Below are 12,266 nucleotides of genomic sequence, written 5' to 3'. Positions count from 1 at the left end.
TTACACATGATTCCAGGTAGAATAAATCTTTCTTTAAAATAAATAAATCTCTCTTTCCCACCTGTGTCTTCTATGTGTTTTATGGCTACAACCTGAACATAGCTTTGGAATAAATTAAAGACAGCAATGGCAGGTTTTACTGTGCTAATCATTGTATTCCTTGCAGCTTATTGGATATCTAGCATATTTGAAGAAAAAGTTAATGAAAGGAAAGAAGGAAGGAAGGAAGGAAGGAAGGAAGGGAAGGAAAATTCCTAAAGTGAAACAAATAAAAAAATCAAACTCAGGCAGCTGTGGTGGTGCCAGCCTATAATCCCAGTACTCAAGAGACAGAGGCACGAACAAGAGTACCCTGTCTCAGATGTAACAGTCCTTAAAAATTATGTATGTGATCCTTAAAAAATATGCACAAGATCCTTAAATAGTACATACATGTAAATATCAATACATTCACATTTTAATTTCAATCATATTTTCAAACAGACATATACACATACTAATGAAAAATGAGTCTCAAAAATGACGATCTTTTTTCTTGCTTTATTTTTGAATATGTTTACCTTTGAATATGATTACTTTTATAATAAAAAAATGCCAGGGTTTGACAAGGCTTTGCATGGTCTCAGAAATCCCAGGCCTTCCTTTTGCAGGGATATGTCTCCAGCTCAAATGCCATCACTCCTCCAGGAGCCCTCCCCACCGACCCTGTGAGGGATTACATAGAAATACCGAGAGGGTCCGGGTTGTACCGGAGCGGTTTCTGGTAAAGCAGCTATCAAAACTGATGGGAAACTGTTAATGGTACAGACTTAAGAGAAATAGAGTGGAAGACAAAAAAAAAAAAAAAAAAAGCAGGCTCCCCATGAACAGAACTTTGTAAGCTACGGACTTGCAAGTATTTGTTGAAATAATGAAGAGGCTGCCCAAGAAACATGCAGCCAGAGAAAAGGCAGCCAAAACAAAGCCTTCTTCCTCTTCCTCAGCAATCAGAGATTAAGGATATGTTCAGAACATGGCTCCACAGCAGTCCCCAGAGTGGACATCTGCAAGTTCTCACCCAATAGCTCCGAGCCCAGAGTGATCTGCTTCCCAGAGCTGAGCTTCCTGACTTCAGTGTGCCTCAAATTAACCTACGTATTTGGACCAAATGCAGCTTCAAACTCAGCACACCTGCAGGGGTAACAAAGATTCTGCACAGCTAACAGCCTCCAGGCTCGAGGGCTGCTGGTCTTCAGACCATACTGAGGATAGCAAACATCAAGGAAGCTGGCAACCAAGAAATCTCAAGGGCCATTAGACACCAGGACACCAGAACACCAGGATCAAGGAGACAGCCATCCGGGTAGGCTAATGTCATCCTAAGGGGAAGGAAAACAGAAGATGTTCAGTGGAGCCTCTGCATCGTGCCCTGAGTCCTAACGACTTAGCTAAATATCTAATCTGGACCACTGGCATCTTGACCTCATTGAGCCTGATTCATGAAAAGCATACATTCCAGGAAACAGGACGGTATCTGGAAAAGTCTGAAATCCCCAGGGTTGTCGTGCAGTTTGGACAATGGCATCTTGCCAGCGTGAGCCTGAGAGTCTGAGCTTTGCTCAAAGTTGGTCACTTGAAGTAGTCAGCAATAGACTTTACCAGATAACAAGAGTGCTTCAATCGATCACCTATCCTCATGTGCGATGGCTTATGCCTTAATGAGGGCTGAGAAAGGAGGCTTGGCGGGAGCTCTAGACAAGCCTGGTTATGCAGTAAAACCCCAGTTTAAAAAAGAAAAGAAAAGAAGTCACCTCAAAGTCCAGCAACAAAGGAGCTAATCTGGAGATGTGGCCAAAGCTGTGACAAGACAGAAAGAAGTGGCAGCTCCAAAAGCCCCTGTCCTGGACATCAATTGCACACATGCTTGGTAAGGGACCAGGACCAGAATGTCCATCAGACCTGCTCAGTGTGGGGATAAGTCTCCCATGGGGCTGTGTATTCATTGTATTGGAAGATTGCTCTACACACACAGAACCAGACTGCAGTGATATGGGCCAAAAGCAACTTGGTATTTCTTTCTTTCTAAGGACAGGCTGTTTAGTCCACACACTGAGCATGCCTTGGACCCAGTTCAGCAGCCAGAAGGGGCACTGAACTTTGACCTCCATAGATGACACAGCCACATTCATCTTTGCCCATCCCTTATTGTCCCTATTCCTTCCAGGGAGTTTTATTAAACAGACTCCCAACTCCCTGGACCTGCTCATGTGAACCCACTTCAGCCAAGGGCTACCAGAACACCCAGCATCCCTTAAGAGAGAGTAGCACATCACCCAAGGCAAGTTAGCTGAATGGTCAGGACATGGGTGAAGGCTTTTAGGCCAGGATCTGTGCTGAGGGATTTAAGTTAAGAGTCCACCATCTCTGGCTCTAACCCCCTGCAGCTCAAGCTGCAAAGTTCACTGTGTGGTTGATCTGCAGAATCTGCACTCTGAATTCTCCCAGAAGCAAATTGTTAAACCACCCGAATGCCAAGATGCAAGCCTCTTGCTGGCCTATCTGGGCCTCAAAAGCCAGAAACAACAGGATGCTACCTCCAGCTTATAATGTGTCTACTTAGTGAAGGGAACGAGTCTGTCACAAGAAAATGATAAGGGAAAGCCTAGACATGACTATATGAAGTTAGATTTGCTACCCAGCCTCAGAGATCCTTTGGAGAGGTCCGTATGCACAGTGGACAGGGGAAGTTGCTCAGACTCCCCTTGGGGTGACCTGCAACGGCATGCCAGCACCAGACCCTTGACATCCTTCTTGAAGTTGGTGTTGAGAAAGCCATAGATGAAAGGGTTGACACAGGTGGAAGCCATGGCAAACAGGTGACATAGCAAGAAGATGAGGTTGCCGTAGCAAGCAGGGATGGCCTCCAGGTACCAGTCCTCCAGCGTGTTGAACACATGCAGAGGCAGCCAGAGAACTGCGAAGGCTGCCACCATGGCCATGAGCATGCCATTTATCCTCTTCATCTGCCCTACTCGTGATCTGCAAGCGTCCTTGTGGAATGCAAGCTGCTGCCTCCGCAGGCGCTGGTAGATGCGTGCATAGCAGACCAGGATGAAGACCAGAGGGATACAGTACTGAGAGAGCAGCAGAAAGGTGGTATAGATGAGACGGTGGTGGTCTGAGGACCAGGATACAAAGCAGACTACCTTGTCCTCCAGAAACTCCACAGCCTTAGAGTGGTTGTGGTGGAAGAGGTCATTCAGGATGCTGTTGACCAGGAAGGGTAAAGAGAGGAAGCAAGAAATGAACCAGATGACCACAATCCCCAGGTAGGCCTGGAAAATACTGGGCTTCCAGCCTGTTGGGTTGATGATGAGCTGGTGCCTCTCCAGAGCCACGAGGACCAGTGAGAGGATGGAGACGGTCACCGACATACACTGGATGAAGGTTAACATCTTGCAAAGGGCTTCACCAAAGATCCAGTAGTCCATGATGGTGTAGGTGACTGTGAGCGGCTGGCAGATGAGGCACATGAGGAAGTCAGAGAAGGCCAGGTTGGCAATGAGTAGGTTGGTCACATTGGACTTTTCCTTTTGCCTTGTGGTCACATATATCAAGCAGAGGTTTCCCAGGACCCCCAAGATGGTCTCGATGCTGTAGGTGGCGATGATGAAGGCCAACAGGTCTGCAGAATCCTGGCAGCCATCAGAGAAGTTGTAGAGGAAATACAATGGATTGGTCCCATTCTTATCCTGTAGGGATCCTGGGAAGAGGGAGGCCAGGAAATGAGAGGTATTCATGGTGGGAGTGAGAAGATCCAGGAACTCCAAGACGAAAGGGCCCGCTTCAAAGGGGCAGCCTGCAAAGCAAACAAATAGAACTCAGGAGCGTGCTTCTAGGGTGGAGCCCAGGTAAGAATAAGGGAGAAGAAGGTTCTTAGCTGCTTCTACCCCATGGTTTTGAGGGCTATCATATGAGGCTTAAGGTAAGAGATGAGCATCCAATAACCACTGCCCTGTAGGCAGTACTTGATACAGGTCAGAGCTGTGCTCAATGCTTTGCATATTAGCTACTTTATTTTGACAAGTATTATCAACCCAGTTCATTGGTGAAGAACATAAAATCCACACAAGAAGCCATTTACCCATTACCTCTGCAGATAATAAGATATTTGACTGTCTGGTGCCATAGCTTGCCCAACAAACTCCCTTTAGCCTCAGGATTTGAGGCTGTTCTGATGATTAAAAAAACTTGGAGCCTAGAAAACCCTTTATCCCAACAAAGACAGCAATACATCCTATATATTGACCCTCCTAGTCTTCCATGACATCCATGGAACCTGAACTTTGGGACTTGGCACACTGTGTACCCTCCTGGTTTCAGACCCTAGCACCCCATCAGCCTTGTTTCTAAGTTTGCACATGATGAGGATGAATGAAGACTGGTTCATTGGCACACTGCCTCCTCCATGCTGCCTACAGTATTAATGCACACACCTGGCCACCAACATGTGGTGCTCATCACTTTCCCCTTATACCTATGCTCAGGCCAACTGACATACTTCTACCCCCAGGCATTAGCCACCCTTCCACTTGGCCCTCCTGAACAAATGCATCCTCTAACAGCACTGACTCTTCAGAACCTGGGTTCCAAACCCTTCAAGCAGTAATGCCAGTGCCGGGCAGCCTGACACGGAGGACCATTACCCTGTTGTTGCACATCACCTTAGAAATCATCACACCAGCTTTCCAGGCATCATTAATCCCACAGGTTTGCCATTCTCAACCTTCACTAAGCAGCAAGGTCATTGCAGGGGGTGTGCTCAAAGGGAACATTCCAGGGCCCCTCACCAGGAGAAACAGTTCATCGAGTCTGGGATGGAGCCAAAGGATCTGGATTTTTAGCAAGCAGCCTGTAGGACTTTTGCTGCACACGGTTTAGAGACCCAATTTTGAGAAATGGTTTTCGTAGCAGAACAGTCCGTTTGAGATAATTCTTTGATGTCCTATATTAGCCGTGCCTGGTTTCGGATATATGCAATATGCACTCTCAATATGCACTTCTCTTCAAGATCAAGTGCAGTTTTGACAGAAAGGTCAAATTAGCCAAAGATCTGTAAAACTGGCTTTCCAAATGTCACAACATTTGTGACAACAAATGTCATTCACTATTTATTTGACCTGATCTCTGGAAGTAAGTCTCACCTGGTCATTTAAAAAAAAAAATCAATGAATCTGACTGGCAGTTTACAGCCTAGTTCTTTGTGATGCCAGCTTTCCAGGGAAAAGTGGTTGGTTGGCACCACAGTCTTCTGGACAAGAAAAAAAAAGCATTTGGCCAAATATAACAAGAGGAAATATACCCAGCCAAACACAAGTGGTAGAATTTGAGAGGAAAAGGAAGCCACAGCCATATGAATCTATGGCAGACACACTGGCCCAGAGGCAGCCAAGGGAAAAAAGCCCAGACCCTGTCTAACCATCAGCTAGGAGGAGGGCATCGATGTAGGGCAACACCAGCATAAGCCAAGGGGAGTTAGCAGACATGGAGGGCTCCAGGCAATGATCACTACTTTGTTCATCTGCTCAACCAACATGGGCCAAATCCTAGGCTAAGCCCCAGAGCCACCAAAGTGCCATGGACAGCCATGGCCCTCCCAGACAAGGAAACTGACCACTGGGAATGCAGATGAACCTCAAGGCCACAATGCTATTGCCATAGTCAGAACTGTGGGTACCTGTGACCTGGGAGATGAGGGGTGGAGCTAAGGGCAGGGGGAAAGACGAGACGCAGCAGAACCTAGAGCTCACAGATGGAAAAGGAGACAAATGGACCAAGGAGAGGGGGAGACTTCAAAGTATGGAGAACAGCACACACAGGGGCAGGCAGGGCAGGAGCCTCCTGAGACAGGCAAGCACTTCAGAACAGCTGGGGCCAAGCAGGCTCGGAGAAGGAAGGAGAAATAACGAGGCTGGAGAGGTAAGCCAGACCAGGGGTGATGGGTGAGCCCCAGCAAACCATGTGCGTTCCAGAAAGATTAGTTAGATGTAGAGGGTAGGTTGAGGCTCTGGAAAAGCCAAGACAGAAGGAAAGGGACCTTTTAAGAAGCAGCGTGAAGGAGTTTGCTTTGCTTTTTCTCACAGAAACCAGGGGAAAGCTAACTCTCAGGATAGCTGTGGGCCAGAACACCACAGACCAGCACTGCTGACCAGTCACTTTAGCCCTGAGCCCCAGGTCATCGCGAGAGCTGACTCTTTGCTGATTGTGGAGTATCTTTGACAGGTGCATCTGTAATAGAGCCAGGTGAGGAAGGAAAGGAGAGGTGCCACCAAGGCCTGAGGAGAAGGTCTCATGGCTCAGCCTAGGTGTCAGCAATTAGGATGAAAGACACTGAGATCAAGAGTGGCCAGAATGAGACCAGAATGAGTTTGAAGGCAGCAGGTCACCAGTGGCGGAAGAGACTTTCCATTCAAGAGCCTATGCCTAGTCTCCAGGTCACTTGAGAACTTCTGGGGTCAATGACAGGATCCCCTGCCACACAAAGGGAATCATCATGTCTGTAAGAAGTGAGCAGAGTGTTGTGTCAGGATCCTACACAGGGGAGCCTCTAGGGATGCTGGGATGTGGTTCAGGCACATGAGAGGGTGCCCTGAGGCCCTCAGTCCTCTGTTGGACAGTTCATAGCCTGTAATCCCATAAAACAGCTCAAAGAACCCACTCGTGACAGGACCAACAATGAATGGCCTGCCTCTTCAGCCCTAGGTCTTTTCCAAACAGGTGTTGGCTTGACTCTCCTCCTGGTGTCCACATTCGCTTTCCAGGCCTGCTGTATGTAGTCTAGTCCCCTAGGAACTGGCAGTGAGTGATAAGCCTGTGTGGAAGGGGAAAGTATTATGCAAGGTCAGTAAAACCCTATCCTGACTTTATTTTGAAACAAGTGTGCTGCGTCAACCCCATCCTCTGCTCCCTATCCCCCACCCCCACCCCTACCGCCTCCCGCCCAAAGTTCTGCTACACCCTTCCCTAATCAATCTAAGGAAAATCAATGGACACAATGCCAATCACCCTAGGAAGGAGTATTGCTGGCAGACGATCCTCTCCTAAAATCAACCACTAGCGTTGAGTGCCTGCCTGCACACACTCACACTTCGGATGTGCAGCTCCCTTCCTCAGATCCACTTACCTGTCAGGTACCAGGCCACCGTGTCCCAGGTGAGGAGGTCCAGGTGCACAGGCAGCCAGTAGATGTGGCCCCAAGTCCAGGCTGGGAAAGCCCATCAGGCGCCCTGCTGCAGGCAGCCCAGTCAAGCAGCGCCCTCAGCTTCCTGGAGGATGGGTACCTTGAGTTCTTCCCAAATCAGACCGGAGAATAGGAGAATAGCGGTTCAGCACTGGCCTCACCTGCTCCACCCGCGGCTGAGCGGTGTTCCTTAAGCTTCGGGCCACCCGCTGGTCCTCGTCTGAGCCGGAATCCTATAGGGCTCACAAAACTCTAGCACCGCCCACTTCGGGAGCCACACCCATGGCCAACCCCTCAGGACTAAACGTCAACTTGCAGCGCTCCGAGGACAAACTACATTGCTTGCGCACCGCACTTTTGTTCTTCCTCTCTCTCCTTTCTTTCTCAACTTCTGTTTCCTCAACTATGGACCGGGCTTGAGAAAATGTGCAATGCGCCTTCCTACAGTGGGGTGGGGTGGGGTGGTGCTTTAATCTCAGAACCTGGGAGGCAGAAATTCCAAGACAGCTCCAAGTGAGATCCCATGGTGGGGCAGGGAGGGAGGGAAAGAGGCGGGGTTTCAAAAACTCATTCCACCTGTTCAGCCCAACATTAACGGTAGCCTATGCTGTGGGCCTTTTTTTCCGGCTGGACACACAGAGATGAGTGAAACACGTCCTGGTCCTGGTGTTCTCCCATCATTCCAGAGCTTTGAGGCCTGGAGAGGCAGAAAAGGAATAAGACTAAGCACAGAAATGAGTTATCCCAGAGAGCAGGCTGACCTGTGTCCTCTTTAGATGGGTGGTGCAAACAGAGGGCACAGCAAGGGCTGACTACAGAAGAGCTAGGGGCATTTAGGGCAGTGTGGCCAGACGGAAAGAGGTGATCTTACAGAAAAGCAATCAGGACAGTCCAGGAGGGACCTCCAAGGGTGTAGCAGGGGATTAGATGAGGAGCCAGGTAACTGCTTCTAAATACACGAACGCAGATCCTCCCCCAAAGAGGCCACAAGGTAAGCTCATCTGGGCAGAGAGAACCTCCTGGGGTAACAGGATAATCTCCCCCACCCCTGCAAACTCTTCTATGGCTTCCAGTGGAAATGGTTCCTGGAGCTGTCTGTGCCCAGTGGCCCTTCAGCTGTCACTTACAGCTCCGAAAACTGTGCAGAAATGACCTTCCTTCATCATCACAGCTGCTCTGAGAGATAGACATCCTCACCCTCCACCCCTCACCCCACCTCCCTGGTGAACCAATGGTACCACAACTGAGCAACCTGGCCTGAAGAAGTCACTCTGGCAAGAAGCCACCAGGTTTAGGACCCAAACCCTGCCACACGGTCAGGCTTCTGCTCACTGGCTGTGGATTTGTGCCTATTGTCCCTTCCCTGGGGACCACTCTCCTCCCAGGTGGACAGGCTACTGCTACTGACGTGCTGCTTCCCCTTCAGGCTGCTTCCCCATGTCCCTGCTGCATAATGCACTGATTCCCGCAAGGCCCCCAGCCCTGCTACAGAAGCAGGCAGAATGGCTAGCTGCCTTGTCCCCTCGGTCTCTATCTTCTTGTCTCTGTCCCCATCCAGGCCTAGCATAGGTGCACACAGGAAGACAACTAGGACAGAGGAAGGAAGGAAGGACCTGATTCTGACGGTGGCTTCTGGGAGTATAGCATCTGAAATTATTGCCTGTATAGAAAACACTCACCTCCGGCAGAGAGATCCGTAAACATCTGTGCATAAGCAGCAACTCAAGGGCTGTCACTTGACCCAAGTTACAAAAGGGCCTGAGCTGCCTGTAAAGCCTTTGGGGGCTGGCTTCCACGTGGACACATCTGAGAGCCACTGTCCCAGAGAGTAGCAAAGGAGCTCAGTGGGCAGGGAAACTAGCACCGCTCCTGTGCTGGTCCTGGGCTGGAGGACTCACCCTTATTCTAATTAGGTATGACCATCCCATTTCACTGGTCAGAAAAATGGACTTTGAAAAGTGGAGTATCAAGCCGAGCATGGTGGTGCACATCTTTAATCCCAGCGCTTGGGAGGCAAAAGCAGGTGGATCTGTGTGAGTTCCAGGACAGCCTGGTCTACAAAGCGAGTTCTGGGACAGCTGAGGCTGTTGCACTGAGAAATCCTGGAGAGAGAGAGAGAGAGAGAGAGAGAGAGAGAGAGAGAGAGAGAGAGAGAGAGAGAGAGAGGTGTGAAGGGAGGGAGGGAGGGAGGGAGAGACAGAGACACAGAGACAGAGACAGAGGAAAAATGGTGTATCCTCCAGGCAATTAAACTTGTACCTTGGAGGACTGGGATTTAATGCCAGGGTTAAAGGTACATTTCTAGACTATATGACCCAGTAGAAGGTGGGTAGCTTCTTATCAGTTCTCTCCCTAACATGACCAGCATGTTTCAGACAGGCTATTAGACATTTTGTCTCTGCTGAGGAAAGGAACAGCACCCTCTAGTGGCCTCAGAGCCAGGCCCTAGCGTGGTGGTTCTCAAACAGTGGGTCGAGACCCTTTGGGGGTTGCATATCAGATATCCTGCCTATCAAATATTTATATTACCGCTCATAAGGGTAGTGAATTATAGTTATGAAGTAGCAATGAAACAATTTTATGGTTTGGGGTTCAGCACAACATGAGGGACTGTATGAAAGGGTTACAGCATCAGGAAACTTGAGAACCACCGCACTAACACAAGTAGAGCATATAAAGAGCCCACGTGGAAAGCCCAGGTAGCAGCTAAAGTCAAGTCGCCCTGAGCAGATTTCCTTTGAACCCTTTAGTGTTGCCTCCCTTACGTTTATTCTCCATTTAGCACTCTGTGTTTAGTGACACCATTGAGTTAGTTTGTAGATAATGCTCAATAAGCCTATTTTCCACATAGAAAATTTGCCATTATTCTTGGAGACCCGGGCCTCTGTGAAATGTGCCTTTACTTTCCCCCTCCTGTGCATATGCACATATGAATGCATGAGTGCACTCGAGCTCACACGCACACGAGTGTGCACACACATGCATCTGCTCATTCTAAGCAAGCCATCCAAGCATGGCCCAAGAGCACAAAGCCCCCATGGGTAAAGCAGTTGCCCTAATTTTCCCTGGAAGATGGAGCAATGCTTCATTAGCCACCCAAGGGAAATCATGTTTGCTCACTCCTATAAACAGTTGCCTGTATGCTTAGAAAATTAACAGCGCAGAAAGGATGTATCAAAATGAATAAACAAAATAATTAGTTTCACACACACACAAAAAAAAAGAGCACATCAAGAGATCCAAAGCTTTCCTTTAGTTTTTTAATTACAGACATGGTTGCATCCAAACAACAGAAGCAGACTGGCACAAAGCAAAAAAAAAAAAAAAAAAAAAAAAAAAAAAAAAAAACCTAAAAGAGCAAGAGAGGATTGTGAAAAGGCAACACAATTGTGGAAATTTTTAGAATAATGTCTGTGGCCAGGTAGCAGCAAGGGTCTGAGTCAATGTCCAGGGTCCATGTTAACCACCAAAGGCCATGTGGACATCCCTGGGCTGCTGCCTGGGGCCATGTTGATGTCCAAGGGCTGTGCAGAGCTGGCCCCACCCTATACCAGCTGTGGCACTCAACAGAGTTTGCCCCACCCCTCACCTGGGCACTGTGGGAGAGCTGGCCCCACCCTTCTCCAAGGTGGTGCTGGAGAGCTGGCCCTGATGGTGTGAGTGCAGGAGAGCTGGCAGGCTGGCCATCTCAGCTAACAGCCAGGCCCAGATCCAAGGCTTTAAGTTGGCCCACGCCAACATCTACCCCATCTATGAACTACTAGAGCAAGGAAAGGGGCCAGTCCTGAAGACCCAAAGCTGCAAGATCTCTATGACAGGACAACAACAGGACATCTGAGAGAAGTCCCAGTGAGGATCCAGTATTGATAATGTAGCAGAAGCCAGAGGCCTCAGACCAGTTTGGGATGGCTTCCACAGGAAGATTTTTTTTTTCAGGGAGAAGTTGCAAGGATGGCGGGCAGATATGGAGGGATGGGCAATGAGTGGGGTTGGGGTGCATGATATGAAATTCACAAAGAATCATTAAAAAGGGTTTTTAAAAAAAGAATCACGTAGGACATTAGTGAGGTACCCCTCGCCATTAGTGAGGGTATGTCTGTAAGGAAATTTCCAGAGAGGGTCCGTCGATTGATGGAGAAGATCTACTTAGAACTAACAGCTCCACCCTCGTGATGGTCTAGGATTTAGAACTGAGTAAAAGGGGAATTAAGGGAGAAAGCCAGCTGAGCACAAGCACTAGCTTCTCTGCTTCCTAATCCATCCAGATGTGAACAGCAGCTCAGCACTGCTTCCACAGCCATGCCGTCCCCTCCACCATAGGCCATTCTTAAATCATGAACCAAAATGACCCTTCCTCCTTAAGTTGCTTCTTGTTGGGTAGTAGGTCAGAGTGATGATAAAGTAACTAATAGCCTGGGTACCACCCCACAACTAGACCAGACATTGGAGAAGTGCAAACACCAAGGATAAAGACAAGAGTCTAAGATGCTCCACAAAGGGATGGGGGGGGCGGGAATATTGTCTACAAAAGGAAAATGGGAAAGGTGGCCGGCCATTGTTCTTTCTCAATAGCAAAGCAGGAAGGTGGAAGATTATGAAATGATCAAGTATGATTAGGTCTTGTGGAAATATGTTTTGATACCTAAGATCTTGATTCAGCAGTAATATCAAAGGTATGTGGATATTTTCAGACTTACAGATTCATTCTTCATTAACGTGATCTGAAGACAATATTAATTAAGATATTCCAGCTTCATTGGTGATAGAAGCAAATAAGAAATAGAAGTCAAAGAAATAACTAAGTTGGCTCAGGAACCCAGAAGCCTCAATCATCCTCAAAAAGATAAATCAGAATCATTGCGCCACAGAGAAACGTCAAAGTCGACACCATTATCAAAGACATGAAAGAGGTAGGGATGGAGATTCGTGGCATGTTACTACAGGACTCTGTCCAGGAAATTGCTGGATCTTGAAGAGTGAATGTGGATTATAATAAATTTAATTAGACAGTGTTGCTTATTTAATTGCTATTTTAGATGTCACACAC

At 48.1% G+C, this 12,266-nt stretch overlaps 1 protein-coding gene across 2 annotated transcripts; it reads right to left on the bottom strand.

The window, feature by feature from the left end:
* Window positions 1-290: 290 nt before the first annotated feature.
* Window positions 291-7,414, bottom strand: NPY4R2 (neuropeptide Y receptor Y4-2). Of its 2 annotated transcripts, XM_084795380.1 has the most exons (3): window positions 7,381-7,414; window positions 2,675-3,838; window positions 291-1,358 (listed from the first exon to the last, which is right to left on the bottom strand). In XM_084795380.1, exons 2-3 carry the CDS (start codon window positions 3,777-3,779, stop codon window positions 1,354-1,356), a joined length of 1,110 nt encoding a protein of 369 aa, XP_084651506.1. In that variant the 5' UTR covers window positions 3,780-3,838; window positions 7,381-7,414; the 3' UTR covers window positions 291-1,353. The 2 variants fall into 2 exon arrangements, with proteins under 2 accessions (XP_084651506.1, XP_084651505.1); XM_084795379.1 differs by having other exon boundaries at window positions 291-3,838.
* Window positions 7,415-12,266: the final 4,852 nt, after the last annotated feature.

The sequence above is a fragment of the Acomys minous genome (assembly GCF_964271855.1).
Source record: "Acomys minous genome assembly, chromosome: 9".
Taxonomy (NCBI): domain Eukaryota; kingdom Metazoa; phylum Chordata; class Mammalia; order Rodentia; family Muridae; genus Acomys; species Acomys minous.
Note: the sequence above shows the minus strand (reverse complement) of the source record. Positions and strands in the feature narration are given on the sequence as shown.

Coding starts and splice junctions, on each gene's coding strand:
- NPY4R2 (XM_084795379.1), bottom strand. CDS start 3,779: ATGAATACCTCTCATTTCCTGGCCTCCCTCTTCCCAGGATCCCTACAG.